A 25,462-nucleotide genomic window follows, 5' to 3' on the forward strand; every position below is an offset into this window, starting at 1 on the left:
TAGTTGATACCTAGTAAAGAACAAACCATGGGACATAGTAACTAAAAGCACTGTGTACACTTGTGAACACTTGTGTTTTTGACAATCGCCGGTCCCTAGAGAACTGAGAGACAGAAGGCTACCCTAACTTTGATTTTGAACCTCAATGTTTTCAAGTTCACTTAATCACGGCCTTAAAGGATTGATACTTCTCATGGTAAATAGGAAATATGAAAATTTCATCTGAATCGTGACCGTAGAGATAGTTGATACCTAGTAAAGAACAAACCATGGGACATAGTAACAAAAAGCACAGGTTTTGCACGTATCTTTTGACACATATCTACTTTTCTATAGCATGGTACCAAATTTAACTTGCTTAGCTGCCTGATTCTTTGAAGCTCATCTCTTACTTTTAGCTGGTTCAAAACCTCTATTAAAGAATATTACACTCCCCTTGTTTAAACAGCAAGGAAAATCTGTTAACTTGACAAACAAGGAAAGTGGCTATCAATATTTTAAAAAGCAGCATTTTTACAAGAAACTGTTTTTATGGCACTTGGTATTAACCAAGTAACATATAGCGATCGCAAATTCTGTCGGTCGCTCTGTGTGAAGTGTTTTTAAATTACGAACGGGTGATCGGATCTTAATGAAATTTGATGTTTTGAAGGATATCGTGTCTCAGAGCTCTTATTTTATATCCCGATCGGATCCGGTGACATTGGGGGGAGGTGAAAGGAAATTGGTAGGCGTGTCAGGGAGAGGAAAAATTAGAAAAATTGAGGTATTTTTAACTTACGAGTGGGTGATAGGATCTAAATGAATCTTGATATTTAGACGGACCTCGTGACTCAGAGCTCTTATTTTAAATCCCGACCAGCATTAAGCCTCTGATTTTCCCTTTAAATCAATCTATTGATTCTTAGAATGTTGCTAGAGCTCATACCATATGAGCTCTTGGCTCTTCTGACCTGGTCACAAGTGCCATTTGAGCTCTTAGCTCTTGTTTCATATACAAGATGTTATAATTCCTCATAATCGCAGGTTAGAGCCATATCATGGTTGCAGCAGCTGCTTCATCAAAGTAAGAGGCAAACCACATCCCACAGTAACCAAAAGTTGAAAACGTGTTTTGGAAAGAACTGCCCAATGAAAAAATTGCCATCTGACAGTGCTTCAGGAATGGTAGCTAAATTTTCTGTTGACATTAAAAATACAAGTTTACAACGAAAAGAAAACTTATTCGGAAATAAGCCTAAAAAGCCTCGTAATTGGCGTCTGATCGAACAAAAGCTACACTATTCCAATCAACATGGTCTAAAACCTAGTTCAGGAGAACTTCAGTCCCCCTGAAAAATCAAGAAAATCCCTTTTTGGCATTTATAGCACTGATCTGTCTCCCTTTTTGTTCTTTTCCAATAGGGCTAAAAGGCTGTCAGAATTTCATAGAGAGCTGTTCAATGGCAATTTTTTCTCAAAAGGTAGTTTTTTTAAACGGATTTTTTAATTTTTGGTTACTATGGGCTGTGAGCAGCCTCTTAATAGGTTATAGCAACTGTTGCAACCATAATGTCAGTAACTACTAATAAGGCTGGTAATTGCAAACAACGTGTCGTACTGAGTTCTTAAAACATTTCAAGAAAAAAAAATGCTGCTAAGACAGTTTAAATATTTCAGTAGTTTACATAATAACCCAATATCTTATAGTTCACAAAAATTTTCCAATTTTTTTTCTTTGCCTTTTGCTTCATCAGCTGCTGGATTCATTCATAATCTAGTATATTTTTCAAGAGTTAGTTCTTGACTATAAATTGTGGCACGAAAGAGCATAAAATAGCAGTTATCTATACAGAATACAATAAACTTATCTGCAAATATAATGGAATATATTTTTTGGCTGCTACATCTATTATGAACAGCATGACAACAGGGCCACGTGATGTAGCCCCCTTTTATATACTGACGGTATGAAGACATTACATACTGAGAGTACTGATACCATTATAACTAATGTCATCACATAGTTTTACCTTTCTTCATTTATGGTTGTAGCCTAAAATTATAACGACATTCATCATCAAATATACGAAGATGCAATATTTAGTCAAAAAATCCATTTTATTTTATATATTATGTAAATTTAAAACAGCTCTCTATGATGTTCCGGTACCTTGGAAGGAGCAGAGAAAAAAAAAGAAGACACATCAGAGCTACCTATACAAAAAAGTGATTTTCCTTGTAGTTCAAGCTAGGGAACGTTAGTTTCATGCATAGGAATTTTGACCATGACAACTCCAATGGTGTACTGTTAATTTTGATCCAATTTGTTTTCAAAATAGTTAATTGTGGGTCACTATAGGCCGAGTTTCATCCTTTGCTAGGTTGATATTGCTGGAAATTCCAGCATTGATCTAAGCCTGCTTTTGTTAAGCTTAAATCTTGATTCTCTGCAAAGGAGATTGACCACTTGATAGCTGACAGCAATACCCTTTTCAGTCTTTTTAACCATGCAAAACCATGCTGTCTTTTTTACTTATTCAGGCATATATGCCACTTCCAGAATATATGCTTGGGAAGCTCTTAAAATCTTGGCCCAGTAAACAGTCCCTCTGAGCTCCTAGCTGATTTGGCAACCAAGAATCATCATGGTCATCCTTCATACTAAAGCCTAAAGGTGAAAAATGGATAATTTAAAAAAATCAGAGTCATTGACCCTGGTGCTTTAAAGGAGAGGGGGGGGGGGCTATGATGTTGATCCTGGAGCCATACTTGTTAGAACTTTCAACTTTTCTGAAAAAACATTTCTATTTTTAAATTTTGACACAATATACAGAGGATAGCAGAGTGTGCAGAGGAGAAAGCGTTATTGGACTCCAGTCATTTTCTTTTTTCAAGTGTACTACATCTATCAATTTCAAACCAAACTACCCCCTCCCTAGCTTCTGTAACTGCCACTTCAAATCGGTGTGGCTAGGGAAAAAAGCCTTCTTGTCCTTTCTTGGTCCTGTTTTTAGCAAAACCAAGATTTTTTTCTATTTTTATTTCTATACTAGGGTCTCCTTAATAAAAGAACTTCAGTATACTAGATTGATTTCAATTCAAGTAGTTACTTTTTTTGGGGGGGGGAGTGGTTGTGTTTTCCAATCTTTAAAAAATTGTGTCAGTGTCAAAGGGCCCCTCTTGTTGAAGGAAAAGCCTTTTGTAACAGGTATATTATGCAAATAAATATACTACATGACCTTGATCCAATGCTATGCATTTCAAGGCTTCATTCTATGACCTTGTCAAACAGTTCGTGGTAACGAACTGTAGTAAGGAGCGACCCGGCTCAATAGTAACCAAAACTCTAAAAAATGGAATTTCGATACCAATATCTACATCAAAAAAATCGAATTTTAATGCTGATTTTAAATATATAAATTTCATCAAGTTTAGTATATATATATTTAAAATCAGCATTTTATTTAATACATATAAAACCAGTATTAAGACCCAGAGTGGTAATTGCAGTCACTCAACTTCAATTTATTAGCACATTTGTAAGTCAATCTCCTTTGTTAGAGTTTGGATGTAAAGCTTGAATCTAAGTTGAATTTGAAAAAAAAAAATTTAGCATTGCATATATACTATTTTGTGCATGTCAAATGTAGAAGAATGTGATCTATGAGCTTGAAGTAAATGCTCTTATCAGCTGTTTAGGTTGAAAATACATAGGAATTTGGGTTGTTGTCTAATTGGAGATCTGATCCTTCTGTTCACTTAACAGTAAAATAAAGGAAAATAAACAGATTTGTTCCATGCAGCAAAGGTACTGCTCCTAAAATTTGAGAGAAACTTTCCGTGAACAGTTGAACACTAAACTGGAGAAGTTTAATTTGACAATGTTGAAAATAGATGGAATAATTTTAGACACATAGTTAGAAATATTAGTGAAAATGCTTCGAGTTTAATAGAGAGGCGGAGAGGCTTCTACAAAAGTTATTTGAGTTAGAGATCATACAAAACTAAGAGGAACGTAAAGGAAGTGGAGAAAGAATTAAAATATAAATTAAGAAGCTGTTAAGTGGAGGCAATGAATAAAATTGCTGAATATTTGGAAGATACAATCTTGGCATAATAATAAAATATTGTACTGGCATGTTAATAAATTGAGAGGGATAGTCAATCTGGACTTGTCACAGTTAAAGATAGTAACAGGGCAACAATTAGTAATATGGAAAGAGTTAAAGAGAGACACGGAGTTAAAGAGTTTACAGGAAAAGATATAGGAAGGAATGGAAAGGTTTATGTTACTTTGGAAGTGAAGGGAGATTCATTTTCTGAAGAAGAATTAGTGAAAGTTCTGACAAGATTAAAACATAAAAAGGCTCAAAATGTGGATAATTTTTTACATATAGAGTTTTTACATATGGTACTTTTGAAGTTACAGATAAATTACTGATGGTTACGAATATGATTCTTGAAAAGGGCAAAGTACTAAGGAATTTCAGGAAAACACTAATTAGACCCATCATACAAGATTTTATGATAAGAAAGAGTATGGTAATAATAGAGGCATTAGCTTGGTTTCTTTAGGGAGCAAATTACTTAGTATGATGATACTTTTAGACTTGGAGATACTGTAGAAAAAGTTTAAGAGACAAACAATGTGGTTTTAGGAAGGAGAGAGGATGTATTTCCCATATTTTCACTCTTACATTAATAGTTGAGAAGTGCTTGAGTCATCAAACCCCTTTAGTCATCAGTTAGTTTCAGTTCCCCCTTAGAATCATTTACTCCCCCCATAGTTCCAAAACATCAGCATGCAGTGTTGATGCCTTGGAACTTCGGGCGTCTTAAATGTCATAATTTAGCTCATGTGTCTGCACTTGTTGACACACTGGACAATTTTGTCACTGTATAATTTACCCCCTCCCCGTTAAACTCAAAACTCTAGCTTCACCCAGGCACCCTACCCCAATTTATATTGATCATTTTAATGGACTTTGTTGGAGCACATGGAAGGCAATGGAAGAACACAGAATCAATTGGGGAAATAAAACTCTGCTAGACTTAAAATTATCCTGATGATTTATGTATCTTAGACGAAAATGTCAGCAAAATGGACAACTTTTAAGTGGTTTGGAGAGTCTATGTTGCAGAGATATGTTTGAAAATTAATGTTAAGAAGACTAATTTGCAAAGACTAGGAGTAAATGAAGGTGGAGAGGATTTGTTTGGCAACAAGAAGAGCAATCAAGTGGACAGCTTCACTTACCTATATAGTATTTTTAGTAAATACTCAATTCAATTCAATTCAATTTATTTATAACCCATCTACAAAAAGAGGGCGGAACGCCCTTAAGATGGAGTAATAAGAGAAAAAAAAAGGTACAAATAAATACAAATCAACACAATCAAACAATTAAATAAGTAATGCTGACCATGGGTGAGACACTATCGACATAGAAGAACGAAAATCATGAAGCCTTTTATCAATAATAGATGTAGGAGAAACTAGGCGGAATTTGTTCACTAAGTAACTATTTCTAGTCCAAGGAGGGTAACTGAGAAGGAATTTAGCATAAAGAAAATATACTCTACGAACAGATAGTTTCTGAGGTTCACTAAAAAACTGCCAAACCGGAAAAAGAGAAAGGAGATGAGGTACAACTAGGCTATTATAAATTTTCGCAAGATTTAATTTATCAATATGTTTAATATTAGATGCAATTGAAGCATAAGCAATTCTCAGTTTTTTCTTCAAAAGTTCAAGGGATAAATTCACAGTTTCTTTCATATTTTTTCCAATAGGCATTCCAAGGTAAACTAATTTTTGAGAAAGGGGGACATGAACATTAGCTAAAGATAAAAAAAAATAGGGCCATTTGTCTCTTTAAAATTGAAAGCTACAACACCAGTTTTATCAACATTGAAAGAAAGCCCAATATTTTTATATTCATTATAAAGCTGATTAAACGCGTTTTCACATCCACTAAAAGTACGGCTTAGATTCAAAACGTCATCTGCAAAAGTTATTAAAGACAAGTTAAATCCACGGTGAATACAACTAAAATTAACAGAATTTTGGGCATTTAAAACAGAGTTATTAAATAAAGAAGGTGAGGTAAGGCCACCTTGACGGACTCCTTTCAAAATATTAAAAAGGGAAGATCCCCCCTTTAACTTCGCCTTAAGGTGATGGTACATATACAGAAGGCACTTCACTATACAAAAATTTACCCCTCTTTTATACGCTTCAAATAAAACTTGGGAAAAAATACAAGAGTCGAAAGCACGAGCAACATCTAAAGCACAAAGGATAATATGGGATCTACTTCTTTCTGCATCAGCAAGAACATTCATTAAAGCAAAAAGGGCATGCTCCCGGCTAATACCTTTTTGGTAACCAAACTGGTGGGGTGGGACATAACATTTAGAAACAGTTTCATCCAAAATAACTGACTCAAACAATTTAAAAATAGTACAAGAAACTGTTATAGGTCGGAACGAATCACACGAAGTAAAATCCTTTTTGCCTTTTTTCGGGATAGGGGTTATTTGACCAACTGTAAATTGATAAGGAACAACTCCGTTTTCAATAAACATTTGAAAAAGTAGAGATAAATGATTAAAAAGAAGAGCACTTGCATAATCAAAATGTCTGGCAGTAATTCCATCAACTCCCGCAGAATTTCTTTTCTTTAGTTTTTGACAAAAAAACGATACATCACTTGGCTTAATAATAAATGTCGAGGGTTCGTGTTTCTTCAGACAAGCACTTAATTCTTTTTCAAATTTTGACTCAAGAGCAGGATCGGGAGAAGAAAACTCATGCTTATAATAATTTATCCACTCAGGCTCAGGAATATTATTTGCACTAATGTGTTCACAAGGGCGTTCAAATTTTTTCCGGAGCTTCGAAGGGTTCTCTGCAATTTTATGAGCGTTTTTCTCAATAAGATCAACCTTATGTTTTCTTAACACTTTAGCAAAAAAAACGTTTAGAACGTAGCCGCAGACCATTTATAGTCCCAGACTTAGGCCTGCCGCAATCCCTCCAAATATTCAACCAAATTTTAGAAGACTCGCACGCAGAAATAAGGGAAGGGTTTTTTGACCAACCCTGAACTTGAGAGCCTTTCCTAGTACGCTTGCACGGGACAGCTGAAGCTTCAGCACACTTTAATGCATGGTTAATTTCAGCTAGATAGGTGGTAAGTCCGATGGCTATTTCTTTTTCACTAAGGCCAGAGCGCGTGCACAACAAATGAAAGGGCACCTTTATTTTATTTAATATTCTGTCACATTCAAAACGAAACATCTCGCGGTTAACTTCTTTCCAGTCTTTTATATAAAACCACTTTTTATCTGGCTGTTTAGGGGCATGAAATGAAGCATTTATTTTCAACTTTATTGGAAGGTGATCCGAATAAAAGCCATCACAAATTACCTCGACAGTTTCACAGGGGAAAGATGCAATAAAATGATCAAGGTTAGAAGTCGCTGACAGGACACCAATAAACGTGAAAGTTTCTGTTTTGTCAGCGACTGAGTAGGAAGGGGGAAGGGAATTCAGAAGGAGTTGGGTTCTTGGCGATGAACTGTCTGTTAAGTCACAATTAAAGTCTCCTGCAATCAAAACTCGAGCATTTGGATGCTTTGAAACTCCCTTCACAAAACTCGCTAGCTTTTTGCAAGCATTTATGAATTTATTCTCTGATTGCGAAGAGCAGTAATTAATTGGCAGGTAAACGTTTATACAGATTAGGTCCGAAAATTCGGCAGCAATGAAATGGTCATTCGACTCAAGGAGATTGACGGGAAATTGTGAAATAATAGCTAATCCGCCTGAAGGTCGGCCACGGCTCTTATTCATTTTCGCTGGGTGAAATAAGAGATAAGAATTCTGTGAAATGCTGAGTAAATTTTTCCTTTCATGAGACAAAAAATGTTCTTGCAGAAAAATTATTTCATTTGTACTTAAAAGTTCAGAGAGGACTATGCCTTTGTCAACCACTTTGCCATTGATATTCCATGATAAGAGACTTAAGGCTCGAGCCATTACGCTGGCTAAACTTTACTTAAAAGTCCTTGGGCGACTGGACATTTGAAGCTGTAACAGGGATGATCCTGTGATTTGCACAATGCACACTTCTTGGGCCTTTGACAAGGAGATGTTTTGGAGCTTGAATGACCATGGTCACCGCAGACTGCGCAAATAGCTTAATTTTTGCAGCTACTGGATATATGCCCGTAAGCTTGACACTTGAAACATCTTACAGGGAGGGAGAGATACTCAGCCACTTTGATCCTCTCATAATCTATGACTGGGGGATTTTTTATGGCATTCATAAGATCAACTTTGGTTTCAAATTTCAATCGAAACGAGTGGGTGTTGCCAATCTGTCTTGAACTGACACATTTAGGAATCAGTGCGCGAAGTTCATCGTCATTTATATTGCTGGGGACAAATCGAGCAATACCGAGGTGAGAGGGGCTCCTGATTGTTGCAGAAAGAGATTTATCACCGTTCTGAAAGACCCCGACAAGAGTTTCTGCATCAGCCTTGCTAGCTGTAACAACTCGCCAATTATCTTTTCTGGGCTGAACTTCGACAATTTTAGAGCACTCTCTGCCACACATTTTTTGCAAAAAGTCTTTCCTCAAATCGGACTTCGTGAGGTCAGAGGGCAAATTCTTGAGTACCACTGCATATGAGGGCTTTGTTTCAGTAACTGTAGGAACAATCGAGGGGGCGGGAGGGTCCTTATTCATGAAATTGTCTAGCTTATTACAAACTTCTGTAATTTTTCTGGTGATTACCGCAGCTATCTCACCAGGACAGATAGGGACTTCGTCAGGTTCAACTATCACAAAGACATAGTTGATAACGTGGACAGTCAAACATAAAATGCAACCCAATGGTTCTTCCAGGGAATACTATTCCATTTGACATCCAGTAACTTCTTGAAAGCTTCATCATTGGGTGCTGAGACTGTTGTATCTGAGAGACTATTCCGGTTGTTTACTACACAATAGGAGAAAAACTGTTGCTGGTTAAGAGTTTATAATGTTGCCACTTTCCAATATTTTGGAAAGTGGACACGTGAATTTGGGTGGGGGGTCTTTTGAAATAAGCAAAATCAAGCACTGATTATTATGGGGAAAATGTTGAGATGGCTAGGATATGTTCTGCACATGAAGGATGACCAATTACATAAGATAGTCCTTTTTGGCCCACCATCTAAAGCAAAACAAAAAGCAGGTTGTCCCCTAATGGGCAGGGAGGATGCTGTACGGAAAGATTTAAGAGAAATAAAAACTTCTTGGAAGGGTGTAAAGAGGGAGCCTTTAAACAGATTGGGACGGAGTAGCATGCATAGCTGCCATAGTTCTAGGCGGCTTGGTGCTGCAGTGAGTTTTATGTAGTAGTAGTAGCAGTGACTGTACTCAACTTGTGCTCTTTAAACTATGGGTTTTTAGTACTAGGCTGAAACCATTTGGGAGTACTTGTGCTGAAACAGTCGTTCTTAAGGCACTGGGAATGTAAAGTCAACTTTAGGGGAAAAAGCAGGGCAGAAGCCCCCATTATATACAGAATAAATTTAGTTTGTTAAAGTGTTGTTGCTCTATACTTTCACCTCTTATAATTCCTTTCTATCTAATTTATGTTCTTTTTTAATACCACGTTTGGAAAAATTCATAATTTGTAAGGGTGCTATTATTAAAAATAACTTGCCAAGTGGAGTAATCCCTCCAACTACTCCAATGTCACACTAATGTCTGTGCCTCTGTCTACCCCTGTAAATTACTAAAGTGATTATGGCCGTGCACCACCAAATTTTGTCTCTCAACTGCCTAGTAGTGATCATTATAATGTTTCCTTGTCTGATCTTGACCTTTCTTTTGATTCTTGTGCAACAACTTGCTGACCTACAGAAGTTTCACCAAAAAACAAATTGTCAGTCTTATCACCTGATGAAGTCAAAATCCATGGTTACCAACTCTTTTCTAACCTGAATTCCCCAGTTTGTCACAGAGGAATGTGCTTATGTGCAAGAGATGGACTAAAGGTCAGTTTCATTCTTGATAATTCTCTGACTACAGATGGAATTGAGTCTGTTTGGATGAAAATATATAATCAAACAATCTCAATTGTAGTGGGTGTTGGATATAGAAGCCCCAGTGCTCCCTGTCCAAATCTTGGACTCCAAATCTAATTTGGCTGCTATGGTATCACATTTGATGTCCAATTTTGCAAATTATGATCTTGTCCTTTAGGAGGACTTTAACCTTCCTGAAATCCAATAGATTGATGGATCTGGTTTTTGCACTAGAGATCTCCTTTTTTTTGTCTGCCCTCTGTAATATTTCTTTTTGTCAAACAATATTTCAACCAGTTTGCTTCAGAGAGGGTCAAGTTTCCAATACTCTTGATCCTGTTATTTTCAGCAATCCAGATCTTCTCATTAAGAATGTAATAACACATTGTTGGTAATAGCGACTATGTTGTAATTATTTCAGAGTTCTGTTTGCCTACTAAACAACCTTCTTTTAAGATATGTCTTCTAACAAAAATATGTCAATTAGAACTAGTTTCCACAATACTTGTCAATGTCAATTAGAAACAGCTTATTACTGATGATATTGACAAGAAACAATTAAAATTGAATAGTTGTGGGCATCAAGCCATGGCTAAATGAAGAAAAAGCCAAGACAGATATTCCCATTGAGTGACAGGCAAATCTGACATTAACCCCCCTTTTTAGGATTGTATAAAAATGATGTTACTTCATTTGTTAACAGATATGTCTATCTATTATCCGTCTAATGTGAAAACTGAAATTTTGCATGCTAAAAAGTCTTGCACTAGAATTTTTTGGTCAAAACAGGCCAAAAGTTCACCTTTTCTAACTACTGAAATAAGTAAGGTATTCAACAGAAAACACCAAGCATGGAATCACTACAGAAAAAAGAAGACACCAAAAAATTATGAAGTCTTCAAAACTTTTTGTAATCAGTATTGGTACCGGCCAGCCTAGTGGCCTTAAACTGCTGGGGACAGGTAGCTCAGGTACTCGCACTTCCCACAATCAATAACAGTGTATTATTGTACATAATTGTATGCATTCATTGTTTGCTGATTGGAGGAGAATAGTGCTTCCAGTGGCTAGCTTTTCTGAAGAAGAAGTCAAAGAGGTGAAAGGACTTGTTGTTAGTCCATATACCTCCCTACAATTTTTGGAACCGGAGTTAGTGAAAAAAGGAGGCGTGTTGATGTAATACAAAAGCAACGCGTGTATAATCGCCTGGCATTCAAGTACTACCCTTCCAATGATTATAGCTTGAGTTGATATGTTCAAATTGGGACTATGTCTGAATTTGCCCCTATTGCAAGGCATTGAAATTTAATGGCAAAACAATGGGAATGAGTAAAGGCACCCTGACCTGGCAGTTTTTGGCTTGCAGTCCAAAATCAGTGATAATGATGGTCGTACAATATCAGGCTGGGAGATACATAAGCAGTAATGAAGCTGTGGGGCAAATTCTTTCAGTTCCAATACATGAATGAAGTCCAGCTGTTGTTCCCTTAGCAGTACATTTATAGACTTCTCAAACATTTGGGAATTCCTTCACCTAATTGTACTGCTGCTATTTCTAGATGTGTAGAATAGGATCATGAACAAAATTACAACACAATTGATCTATTGTCGTATGTACAAACAAATATTTCTAAGCTAACATCTGAACAAAAAGGCATTTATGATCAGATAATGCACTGTGTTGATAACCAAGCTGGAGAAATCTTCTTCTTGGATGTGCCAGGAGGTACTAGTATAACGTTTCTAATTAGATTGCTTCTGGCATTGATTCTATCCAAAAATGACATAGCATTGGCCCTTGCATCATCCAGAATAGTTGCAACATTGCTGCCTGGTGGGAGAACTGCTCATTCCTCTTTGAAATTGCCTCTGAGTATGCAATCTACAGAAACTCCCACATGCAACATTTCCAAATCATCTGGTATGGGTAAAGTATTGCAGCAATACAAACTTATTGTTTGGGACAAGTGCACAATGACACACAAAAAATTGCTTGAGGCTCTTGAGCAATCATTGCAAGATTTGCAAGGAAATTCTAAACCCTTTGGCAGCACATTAATATTGCTTGCAGGAGATTTCAGGCAAATGTTACCTATTATTCCTAGATCAACACCTACCAATGAAATTAATGCTTGCCAGAAAAATTCTTATTTATGGGCACACAAAAAAAAACATTAAAATTAACTATAAATATGAATGTCTGATTGCAAAACAATAACTCTGGTGAAACATTTTCAGATCTGAAAATGTCTGAAAGAACAAAGACATCCACAAAATCAACAATATTATTCTGACCAAGATTAAAGACCAGGCAGTCATTTACAAGTCAAATCAAATGAACAAGTCTTCATGATTACAATCAAATGAAGCAGTTAACTATCCATCAGAATTTCTAAATTCCCTGGATTTCCAGGGGTTTCCACCACACGTGCTACAACTAAAAATAGGCGTACCAATAATACTGTTGCAAAATATTAACCCACCAAAGCTTTGCAATGGCACTTGACTTGCAATAAAAAAACAACAATGGAAAACATAAAAGAGGCAACAATATTGACAGGGCCTTCCAAGGGTGAGGCTGTTCTTATTCCTTGCATTCCCTTGATTCCAACAGATCTGCCTTTTCAATTTAAAAGATTATAATCCCCAGTTCAATTAGAATTTGCAATCACCATCAACAAAGCTCAAGGGCAATTATTAGAAAAATGCAGTATAGATCTTAATACAGATTTTTTCTCCCACGGACAATTATATGCTGCATGTTCTAAAGTTGGTAAACCTGACAATCTATTTATATGTACAGACAAATGGACTGCAAAGAATGTTGTATATCCATAAGTTTTACACACTTAAAAATTAGCACCTTACATTTGTGTTGCTTGGGGGGGGGGTGGTTAGGCTTGCAGCTCAGACAGAAATTACCAAAAGAAAGTGTGTCAATGTATTACAAGAGCAATGCAAAACCTGGCTTGCAGCTGAAAGAGAAAGTAAAAAAAGGAAGTGTGTCAAGGAATTACTAGAGTATATATGAGGAATTACCAGTTGTATATCCACAACTTTCATGCTGTTAAAAATTAGAATCTTGCACACATGTTGCTGGGGCATGTTCTGGAAAAAAAAAATAAAGAAGAAAAATAAAATAAAAAAATATTAAAAAAATAAAAAAGGTAAAAAACTAAAAAAAAACTAAAAAACTAAAAAAAGAAAAAAATTAAAAAAGAAAAAACAAAAAAAATAAAATAAAAAAACTGCAATAGAACACAAGAGACAATGAGAATCCATATATAGAAGCCTGCCATGTGCTGTGCTGGGGCCAGGCAGCAAAGCTGCCAGGACCCAGCTAGTTCTTTGTGAAGTCACAAATAAATTTCGAAGTTAGGTAAAACAGGTGCAGCTTTTTTTTAATTACCAAAGTGAAGCTGATGGGGTTCCTTTGTCTGTTGTATTTTGTTGATATATATATATATATATATATATATATATATATATATATATATATATATATATATATATATATATATATATATATATATATATATATATATATATGGATTAGTGTGCTCATCTTGTCTCTGCTTCAGTTATAGAATCTAGTGCATATTTACTGTACTAAAGATCCTATACTTTATAACCCTTTAGATTTGTATTTGTGACAGTACATCCTACCCACAGCTAATTGTTCCAGATATAGCCTAAAGATGCATACAAAACTATGAACTAAAAACAATTGCATTCTTTACTTTATAATCTGAGCTATATTTCTACTAGTCAGATTATCATTTTTATTTCTATTGTTATCCATGTTTTTAGATAATACACCTAATTCAATTACAATAAGACAGGCCTTATGTTTTCACATTTAAAGCATGAAGCTAGGAAGATCCCTAGTACTTGGACAAATATCAGTGTTAAAATATATATTTTTTATAAACATGGAAAAATAGATTCCTAATTGGATAATATTCAGGAACTTCCTAAACCTGGACTTGATGCATATATCTTTGGATATTTTAGATGGTCTAGTAGTAAGGACCAGTCTATTTGAGATTAGCTGACTATAAACTTGGAAAACTTTTTTTTCAATTTTTTTTAGACAAAATTAACCTAACAGACAAGCCTGTTTAAATACAATATAGCCCCATGACAAATTTTGCAACTCTGACTCTTTTCTTCAAATTCATTTAACAAAAAGCAAGCAGAAGGACAATTCATGGAGAATAGATGGCTTGGACTATGTATTTGACCATTAGAGGGGGGGGGGGGTTGAAGTAAAGTGAAACAGTTTAGGAAGAATGCAAGTAAGTGTTTTAGAATTTTAAAGTTGTTTTCAGAACTTCAGAGTATTTCCTTCTGAAGAGACTAATACCCTTGTAGAATATCCTAAATAAGTGTCTAAGATTAGGTTCTACTACTGACTATAAGTGCATTTCAAATATTCAGCCCTGCACAAGGCTGAAATATTCCAGAAGATATTATGGGTAGAATTCAATTTAAAAAAGAAACAGCTATATTCTTCTTAAATAGGGTGGTGTCACTTTGAAATTCTTTTACGGGAAAATAAACTGTTAGCTCTTTATATATTAGCAAATTTGAGAAAGGTGTGGATGCTGATTATTCTATTAAACCTAGGGAACTAGACTGAGAAGCCCAAAAATCTGTAGCAAAAGTATAGCAGATAGCACTGGCCAGAGCTAGGCTAGTTGTAGCATGCTGCAACTTGTCATACTCAGTCTGAAGCTGCTGTTGTACTGTAGCTACAACTTTAGACCATTGGTGAGTGTCTAGTGTGGGCTTGGCAAACATCTCAATGATAGCTAGGAGTAGCAGATTAAATTGTACAGGAAAACAAATGTATAACTGATGTGAATAATCAGTATGGACATTTTTGGGCCAATCTTGTGTTCTATTTGTTTATTTAATGTGTCAAGATTATCACTACAGCAATTTTTATGGTGTAGTTTCACCTTGCTACTATGCTAATAAAAATAACCAAATGAAAACCAATTAAAAATATATCAGGGCTAGGCTATATCTAGGACCATAAAAGGGAGAGATGTACTGTTGAACACACCAATATAATTTTAGGCCTAAATTAAGGAATCTATAGGAAAGCAAGCCTGCTTTTGTTTTATTAGCATGTTTCCTTTTGTGTAAGCCTAGATAAGCCTCTTTACTTAAGGGAAAATGTTAAGCAAAATTCTTACTTCACAATTTGCAGAATAATTATAGTTAACACATCTTGCATGGGAAGAACTTTTACCTTCTTTATTCTTGTAAAAAAAAATGTAAACAAATTTCTGATAAATAAGGATAGATCTAAGAGCATTTTCTCTATTTTAAAATACAAAACTAAACACCATCAATGCAATCTAATTATTTCTCATATAATAGGCTAATAAAAAAAAGTGAGAAATTAGGTTAAGTTAGATGCTAGGTTGGCCATTTGTTTGAGTAGGCTATGTTTTCAAGACTTTGAGGATTAACAAAAAATATTTAGAAATGTGGCAGAAAAATTATAAAACAATGAAAGAAGTGAAGATAATGATTTTTCCTATGCAAAGATGTGTTAACTATAATTTCTTAACATGCTTCCTTATATGAAGCCGCTTATCTACACTAAGCCTATATACCCTTCCTTCTTTAGAGCTATCAATATAGACTACTGCTTTTGAGTAGAATTTAGCATAGCTTGGGATAGGTCTAATTTTAACCAAATCGAGTGCAAGGCTACCCTTGACCAGGCTAGAATTTCATTACTAGGTTGAAGATATTGCATCAACAGTGTTTTTAGGGAGGAGGGCATTGTCACAAGCAAAACATATGATATTCAGAAAAATCAAAAAATAAAAACTCTGTTTGCAGGCTAGTCACCTGTTGTTTTAGCCTAATAATAGCCCTATGTTCACTTCTATGGAGCTGTTAATATAGGCTAGTGTTATCTTTGAAATTTCAAACAAATTTGATATCAGTCTTGAGTGGAGTACCTTATTTAATGCCAAAACAACAACTTTCATAAAGAATCTGATTTAGTTCCAGTTCCAAAAATTGTAGCAAGGTATATTTCTATAGCATGTTTTCTAATTTTTAAATGACTACATGAGTCAGTGTTGCGAAAATCAGCGAGCACATTATTTATGGGACATAGACGAAATGAATATAACACATTCGTCCAACTGAAATAGTTTTTTGGCACCAATCAATTTATGTTTATTCTAGTCTATCCAACTTGAATATACACAATTTCTCAGGCTTCTAGCATGCATGAGCGACATCCTACATAGCCTAAGGATGCCTGGATACCAGACCATGTTTTTAACAATATAAGATATAGTATAAGATATAAACAATATAAATAATTGGATTTCTTTTAGTTTTTTTTTTTATTTTTTGTCTTTTTTAGTTGTTTTTAGTTTTTTAATTATTTTTTAGTTTTCTTTTTCTTCTTTATTTTTTTTCTCCTTTTTTAGTTTTTCTTTTTTTTAGGTTTTTTCTTTTTTAGCCTTTTCTTTTATTAGTTTTTTTTTATTTTATTTATAGTTTTTCTTTTTTTTTCTTTTTTAGTTTTTTTCTTTTTAGTTTCTTCTTTGTTTACTTTTTTAGTTTTTTTTGTTTTCTTTTTGTTTTTTTTATTTTTTTCTTATTTAGTTTTAAATAATTATAAGTATTTTCTTCTTTTCTATTAATGCATGAAAGAACATGTGATAAATTCATAAGTCTCCTCTCAACTCACTCAACCTATCGCTAGTTCAATAGCAGCCACAACCATTGTAATTAAAAAATAAAACTCACCCATATTCCCCACCTGGTGGTAGGATTGGATGACACAGGTTGGAAACAAATTTTACTTTCTTAGTTTAAACTGGACCGATTTTGCGAAACTAAGAAAATAGTTAGCCAGTTTCATATTTTATCATATCTGTTCCAGGAAATTCATTGGATTTCTGAAAGAATAGAGGAATAAGATTAGAACTTCGTGCAAAATTCAACCAAATCCTCATCTTTTTTAGGTTTGAGGGACGATTTCATATTTTCTCTTTTAACTAACTGACTTACAGCTCCTCCTGGTGGTCCAGCATAAAGATAGATGTAACTCTCTGCCATCATTTCGACCGGTCCTGCGCAAGTGCGACAGCTTCTTGAAGATCAGTACCACTCATGGAGAGGTTACTGGGTAAGGCTGTTCCTCCATCTAAAACTGGGTCTTCCATGGGGGCACTTCCAGCCATGTTCAGGGGGATTAGAATTGAAAAGTATGTAAGTGGGTGTTTCTGCTGGCATGCTAATCAAGTAGCCAGGCCACATTAGGGTTCTTACAATAAGCTAACGAAAGCTGGGGGTCTAATCTGTTAGTGTCAGCAGTTGGTTTTTCAAGACAAAGTCGTACCACTTAATCCCTTCGATTCTAAGAAGCTTATTGGGGTCAGATCTATGGCATCATGAACAGAAATAGTAGCCAGCTAAGTTTCAGCACCATAAAGAAGGCGTTATAGTGGTGTTGCAGATACGCAATTCTGTTTTTCGGCTGCTGTTGGTCTTTGACCGCACGGAACGACATAATCGAGTCATAATAGACGCAGCTTTAGCGATGCGCGAATGGACTTTAATTTCAATTGAGCCGTAAGTCAAGACGGCAGACCTAAGGTAAGTAAAAACCTTGACAACTTCTATAATGTGTCCTAATACGTTAAATACTGGTGAGCTAACAGAATTCCCTTCACACTTGATGACCATTATTTTTGTTTTCTGCTAGCTACTGTTTAGTCCCACTTTCAGGGCTTCTTCTGACAGTGTATTGAGGGTTGTCTCGAGTTCAGCTGAAAATGTGTATGTATGGGCAATATCATCTTTGAAGTCAAAATTGGCTAGGATCCTTTCACATAATACAGCCAAATTGGAGCAGATTCATCATCCAATCCATGACATAATTAGTTACAGCGTTCAAAAGTTCCGTAGTAGCAACACAGTCTTGTCTTACATCAGCATCTATTTCAAATTATGAGCTTCGATGACCATTAGCCTGGGCCGAGCTTTTTGTATCAGTGTAGAGTGCCACAAAGAGGTGGCAATATTGTCAGGGAAACTTGTTCGTTGTAGTTTCAGCCAAAGAGACTCACGGTCGACCGAGTTAAAAGCTGCTTTAAAGTCAACATGATGACCCGGAAAATAGCGAATATATGCTCATTCGTGGATCTGTTGGGCATTAAACCTGCTTGCTGAATCTGGTGGCACTAACCATTAACTGGATACTTCTATTAAGAAACTTCATGGTGAATAGTTTACCAGGAACTGACAGGTGAATGATTTCTATATTGCTCAAGCAATCACTTCGGCTACCTTTCTGCTTCCGTCAAGGAAGGACTATCGCTTACTCCAATTCTTCATGTATCAATTTCGATCGGAAAGATGAGGAAATTCAGATGAGGGAAAACAGCATATGCAGCCAAAGTAGCATTGCCGGTTGACTATATTTAACAAGAGCTAAGAGCTCATAAGGCACTTATGACGAGGTCGAAAGAGCCAAGAGACAAGAACTCATATAGCATGAGCTCCAGCAAAATTATAAGAATCAATAGATTGCTTTAAAAGGAAAATCAGAGGCTCATTGCCGGTCGGGATTTATAATAAAAGCCCTGAGTCACGAAGTACTTCTAAATATCAAAATTCATTTAGATCTGGTCACCCACTCGTACGTTAAAAATACCTCAATTTTTCTAATTTTTCCTCTCCCTTCAGCCCCCCGATGGTCGAATCAAGGAAAACGACTTTATCAAGTCAATTTGTGCAGCTCCCTGACACGCCCACCAATTTTCATTGTCCTAGCACGTCCAGAAGCACCAAACTCGCCAAAGCACTGAACCCCACCACCTAACTCCACCAAAGAAAGTTAATCCAGTCCAGTTACGTCAATCACGTATCTACGACATTTATAAGCATTTTCCAAGATTTCCAATTTCCCCTCCAACTCCTCCCAATGTCAAAAGATCTGGTCGGGATTTGAAATAAGAGCTCTGAGACATGAGTTTCTTCTAAATATCAAATTTCATTAAGATCCGGTTACCCGTTCTAAAGTTGAAAATACCGCAATTTTTCTGATTTTTCCAAATTAACCAACCCCCAGCTCCCTCAAAGAGAACAGATTCATACCATTAATGTCTATCTCGTATCTATTATTTGTGCTTATTCTTCCCATCAAGTTTCATCCCTATCTCTCTACTCTAAGCGTTTTCCAAGATTTATGTTTACCCCCTCTAACCCCCTATATCCCCGGATCCGATTCGAATTGGAAATGGAGCATCTGAGACATAAGATTCTTCTATATATCAAGTTTCATTAAGATCCGATCACCTATTCGTAAGATGCCTCGATTTTCACGTTTTCCAAGAATTTTGGTTTCCCCCTCCAACTCCTTTCAATGTCACTGGATCTGGTCGAAATTTGTAATGAGAGTTCTAAAGCACAAGATCCTTCTAGATATCAAATTTCATTAAGATCTGATCGCCCGTTCGTAAGTTACAAATACCTCATTTTTCTAATTTTTCAGAATTACCTCCTCCCCCCCAACTCCAGCAAAGAGAGCGGATACGGTCCGGTTATGTCAGTCACCTATCTTGGACTTGTGCTTATTCTTTCCACCAAATTTCATCCTGATCTCTCCGCTTTAAGTGTTTTCCAAGATTCCCCCCCCTAATGACACTGGATCCGGCTGGGATTTAATATAAGAGACCTGAGTTTCGAGGTCCTTCTAAATCTGAAATTTCATTAAGATACGATCACTCTTTCGTAAGCCCAAAATACCTATTTTTTCTAATTTTTTAGAATTAACCCCCCCCCCAACCAACTCTCCCAAGGAGAGCAAATCCGTTCCGGTTATGACAATCCCGTATCTAGGACTTTAAGGACACTTGCTGAGACACTAGGACTTCTAGGACACTCTAGGACTTTCTGAAACACTTATTAGACCTTTGCCAAAAGATTTCAAGGCCAAGCTGATGGAAAACATACAAATCCTTCATTAGAGCCACGATTCCCTCCTTTAGCACTGAAGCGAGAACGTAATAGTGACTTCCCAAGATTGCTGTGCTGTTTTTTACCCATTATTTTCTTCGTCTTCTTTTCTCATTATTGATTTTTATAGTCAACAGACCGCGCAGAGCCACAGTACAGACGCGGCGAGTTTTCAAAAGGGTAATGCCAGGTTCACACGCATAGGATTTTGAAAAAAATCCTTTAAGGATTTGGTCATGGTGGCCAAATACTTAAACCGTTTCCTTAAGGCATTGTCCTAATTGGTGTAATAAGTCTGCATAATAAGCTTGGTTAATACCAAGTGCCATAAAAACCAGACATATTACTTCGAAACATATTGCTTCCTTTGCAGAATTTATAAGTTGGACTGATGAATTTTGGACCTTCACTATCGCCCCTCATATTCAAGGGGGTGAACCCCCCCCCGCCCAACCTGAAATGTTTATCAGATTCATAAAAAGTAAAACAATTGAATACAAACAAATAGTTTATACATTTTTAGAAATTTTTTGAAAACATTTTAAAAAGGTTTTTTAATTCCGGTTTTTCCCAATAGCTCTTGGCAGAAGCACATGAAGATTTCATTTTGAAATAGATTGAAAATGCCTATTTGAATCAGGCTGACGTCTGCACAGAATATTCTGCAAAGTAAACTTTTAAAGTGCTTCAAAAACCACAAAATTTTACTATCAGCCAAGAGCCTATCTCACTATACTTGCACACAGAGTTCAGAAATCAGCGTTTAGGCAAAATTGTTTGCAGAAATTTTCACCAAGGCAAGAATTATCTCGGGGAATTTTTGGGGGAAAGGGTTATTTACGTTTAGGAGTTATACATGGAGAAATCTTTTATTGGTGTGGAGGAAAGTTTTCTATAGGAGGCGGAGGGAAATTTGCTAGAGATGGTGGGGTTGGATTTGTTTGGTATTAAATCAAACATAAATCATTCTGTATAATATACCAACTACTAGAATCAAAAGATCTACTGAAAGAAATCTGAGCAGATTATAAACAAATATGATGCAAACAAATCAGTAGCAAGAGGAAAAGGGCTGAATGATCTCCATTGGAAATATCGAATCTCTGAAGAAGAAGAAGAAAAAGAAAATGTCTATTGGTAAAACATATTTGAAGTCATGTTTGAGCAATGTTGATTTTTAATTCCAGTTGATTCTAAGCCCTATCACAGGGGATATTTAGCTAGTATCAAGGCAAATAAAGTTAAATGAGAATCTGAACTTCAACTGAATGATCAGAATAGGGCTTGGTGTAGCCTAGAGTTGTGTTGGCTTGGCATGCTGAGTAATTATTATCACTGAAAATACAAGATTGACCTTTCCAATATATGTTGTGATTTATAATAGCTATCAGAGAGTATGTCTAGCATATAAGACATCCTAGGTTAGACCTAATAGTATTGTAGTGCAAACTTCTTCTTTTGAACTAGGCCTAGGTTATGTGTAGCAACAGAAAGATTGAATAGACTGTGCCTGGCCTTTTTTTAACCATAATAATAGTTAATAACCTAAACTATTCTTTGCTGTGAAAAAGGCTGGGCTATAACAGAACTCTAACCTGGGCTATAACCACCTGTTTCTAGCTACTAGGCCCTATGCCAGTAAATTTATAGCAAACCATATAACTGGCTGTTGTATAAATTGAATATATCATTCAATGCTTTTTTTTATGCTCTTTACAAATATAATAATTGCTTCTACCTTAAATCAATATTTAAGCACTTTTTAGCTTTTAAAAATGATGAATTTTCAGATAGGCTAATTATGACAGTTCATATTACTAACTTACCAATAAAGCAAACATACCACTTGATGCCTTTTTTATGTTCTTTACAAATATAATAGTTGCTTCTACCACAAATTCAAATATAAGCACTTTTGATGCTCTTAAAAATGACAAATTTTCAATTAAAGTACAAATTATCCATCATTTCCAACAAAATAATACTATGTTTCTCCATGTCATTTTTAAGAGAATAATAGGCTACTATATTTTCTGAGTGCAAAGAAGAAAATATCATAATATTGGTAAAATTAATTTATCCAAATTAATGTTGAAAAATCAGTGTTTATGAATTATATAAAATTAAAGAAATGAATTTATAATGAAACAGTAAGTTTGGGATCAATGTTTTAATGTATAAGACAAATGTATTTAGCCTTTTTATACTCCACATTTAAATCATTTTTAAGAGCTCAAAAGTGCTTAAATCTGAATTTGAGGTAGAAGTGATTATTATATTGGTAAATAACATAAAAGAAGGCATTGAGTGGTATATTCACTTCATATGAAAGCCAGTTATATGGTTTGCTATAATTTTACCCCTATGCCTACACTAATTTCAGGATCAGCCTTGGTACTATTTTACATTAGGGACTCCTCAGAAAGAAACATCTTGTATAATAATTAGGTAAAGATATAGAATAGGCTAGGCCAATGCTAGAATCCACCATAGAATAATAAAAGTAGAGGTTTTTTAGAGTGCTAATTTTATTGTTCAATTTATGTTTTTTTTGTCATTTTTTAGTCCATCTCCAGCCTCTCCCCCTTGTAGTTTCTTGCAGCTTTAGGGCTTATAAAAAATTACATAAATAATTGGCTAATGAAATTCTTACTGTATAATATAGAGCTAGGGTAAAATACTAGTTGAGTGACTTCTTGCTATCTCAGAAAGGGGTTAGGTTAGGAAAATGAAACTTTTAGGGATTGGTCTAAAGGCTAAAGTATATCCTGGGAAGGTATTTTAAAGTACCCACCTCCACTCCTTCTCTCTCTAGAGAGCCTTGAAATTTGCCTACATGACAGGTCTATACCTATCAAAATTTTGACAAAACAACATTTTACCTCAGTTTTCAGTTGTTTTTTCTCTGCCTTTAGTTCTGAAAATGCAATTCCTCTTATTTGAGTAGAATTCTGAGCCATATCAATGTTTTTTTTTTCAAAATTTAGGAAATGTATTTGCATATCTTTAAAACATAAATTGGGATTGAGCAAGGTTGTGAAGCTGAAAACAATTTTATGATACTTCATTCCAGCAGAAGATCCATTTTGCAAGATTTCACATTCATCTATCAATATTGACTCTAATAGTTATCCCAAAAAAGTCAAATGTGCTACCTCAGTCCCTTGTTCTGACTACATTAATCTGGCTCCTGCTACAAATCCCACCACACCCCCTGTACCCATTTGTAATTTAAATAAAGTCAAGCATAAAAATGGTACCTTTGCAGGTCATTTTGAATTTCCCACACTTTTGTTAAGCAATACTGAAAGTCTTAACTTTGAAAAAATTAATGAATTATACACCTTTTTTAAAATATATAGGCCAAACATAATTGCTATTACTGAAGTACATGCTCAAAATTCCCACATGTTAAAAATGAATGATGTCTCCCTGTTTATTAAACTCAGACCCAAAACCCACCCTCTGGGTAAGAAAGGGGGTGGAATTCTTTTCTTTGTCTGTAATGATTTTTATCCTTCAGAAATATTAGTTCCTTATTTAACCCCCTTTGATGACATTTTGTGGGTTTGCGTTTGACCTAAGGTCTTGCCATGTCCTTTCAATTTGATTGTCCTCTGTTGTTTTTACTATTCTCCTGGGCAGAGAGTGGCTGAAAAAAATAATTTTATTGAAAAATTACATGGCAGTGCTGACTATGTACTAACTATATACCCAAATGCTGGAATTTTTCTCTTAGGTGATGCAAATGAATTAGAACTTGAATCTACATGTAATACTTTTAATCTAAAACAAATTGTGAAAGTCTCTACTACCAAAGGCAATCCTACTCTTGATTTAATATGCACCAATATGTCAAATTTCTACAGACCTGTCACCATTCTTCCCCCTCTTGGAGGTAGTTACTACTTTAGCCTACTCCTATCTCCACTAGCTACAGTTAAACATTCCTTTACTGTTACTGAAACCATCTTTAGACCTCTAATTGACTCAGGACTCTACAATTTTGGCTCTTGGATCACTAGTGAAAATTGGTCCCTTGTGTACCAAACAAATGGTATCAACAGATATCATTTTCTGGTGAAAAAATTAAAATATGCTCTACCAATAAACCTTACATTGCTGGAATTTTTAAAAAACTAATAAGGAAAAAAATAAATTTGTTCAAGCAAGGACATATCACAGAGGCTAATAATCTAAGAAAGTTCCTGAAGAGAAAATTGATAAAGATGGCTTCTGAGTATTACAATTGCAAAGTTAAGGATCTGTATTCTAACAAGCCCAAACAATGGTACAGGAAAATCAAAGAGATTTGCAGAAAAAGCCCCATTGAAGTTAATTTTCGACTCCCTTAGCCCCCTTATAAGATAGCCAACAATTTGAACCTGCATCTTGCATCCATAGTACAAAGTCTCCCCCCTTTCACTGGCTCAGGTCAAACTATTCCTCCCTCCACCTCTTTACCTCAAATTTTTCTCTCTGATGTTATAAATAAATTCCAAAAGCTAAAAAAAATCAAGTACTTGCCCATTAGACATCCCAATTAACTTGATTAAAGCCTTTTCAAATGCAATTGCTGGACCTTTATCTGGTATGTTTAACCAAATTACAAAATCTGGCAAATTCCCAAGTTGCTGGAAACTAGGTTTTATAACACCTATCCCAAAGAAATCTTCCAGTCTGACTATAACAAACATGAGTCCTATTACACTCACTACAGTCTTTTCTATGCTTTACAAAGGGCTCCTTTGTGACTGGCTTAAAATTATACCACATATTGACATCCAACAGTTTGGTAATTTAAGAAAAATCTCCACCACCAACTAGAGAAACCAAATGTTTGGTTAAACTTGGTTTTGGTCGATTTCCAAAAAGCATTTGACTTAGTTGACTACAATATCCTATTTCATTTACTACAGGATAACTTTGAAATTGACCCACTATTAGTAAATATTGTTCATTTCAAACAGATCACAAGTTGTAAAATACAAAAATACTTACTATAACCCCCTCCCTAGGTACTGTGGAATACCTCAAGGAACCTTATTGGGACTACTCTTATTTCTTGTCATGATTAACAAAATTGGCAAGGAATTCCCCCAAAGATGGAAATATGTGATGACTTGTCAATCCTTTAAGTATGTCATAGGAATTTTAAAAGTGACCCCATTGAAATCCTTACCCAATGTTCAGATGAATCTAAGAATCTAAATATCACAGTAAATCCCACTAAATCACAGATAATGACAATCAACTTCTTGAAATCTACTCCTTTTTTTGTGATCCGATCCCAAGCGAAATGCTAGTGAAACATGTTAAGCTCTTTGGTGTCACGATTTCTAATGATCTTTAGTGGGACACACATGTTTCCAACATTGTTAAACAAGCAA

At 35.4% G+C, this 25,462-nt stretch overlaps 2 protein-coding genes across 7 annotated transcripts in view; one reads left to right on the plus strand and one right to left on the minus strand.

The window, feature by feature from the left end:
• The window catches only part of LOC136027409 (kanadaptin-like), a 36,511-nt gene extending 20,327 nt beyond the window's left edge, over window positions 1-16,184 (minus strand). Inside the window, exons 1-2 of one of the 2 annotated variants that reach the window (XM_065704660.1) lie at window positions 16,052-16,160; window positions 13,107-13,175 (exon numbers count right to left, since the gene is read on the minus strand). The gene's annotated coding sequence lies outside the window, so the exon portion shown is untranslated. Of the gene's footprint in view, window positions 1-13,106; window positions 13,176-16,051 lie in introns of both variants that reach the window. The other variant, XM_065704651.1, reaches the window with a different exon arrangement.
• Window positions 16,185-21,058: 4,874 nt separating this feature from the next.
• LOC136027443 (PEST proteolytic signal-containing nuclear protein-like) overlaps window positions 21,059-25,462 on the plus strand; it is a 31,186-nt gene continuing 26,782 nt past the window's right edge. For 2 of the 5 annotated variants that reach the window (XM_065704734.1, XM_065704726.1), the window contains exon 1: window positions 21,134-21,225. In XM_065704734.1, the coding sequence (XP_065560806.1) occupies window positions 21,149-21,225 (77 nt within the window). In that variant the 5' untranslated portion in view covers window positions 21,134-21,148. Of the gene's footprint in view, window positions 21,242-25,462 lie in introns of all 5 variants that reach the window. The other 3 variants (XM_065704750.1, XM_065704741.1, XM_065704757.1) reach the window with 3 other exon arrangements.

The sequence above is a fragment of the Artemia franciscana genome, chromosome 1, assembly GCF_032884065.1.
Source record: "Artemia franciscana chromosome 1, ASM3288406v1, whole genome shotgun sequence".
Classification (NCBI taxonomy): Eukaryota; Metazoa; Arthropoda; class Branchiopoda; order Anostraca; family Artemiidae; genus Artemia; species Artemia franciscana.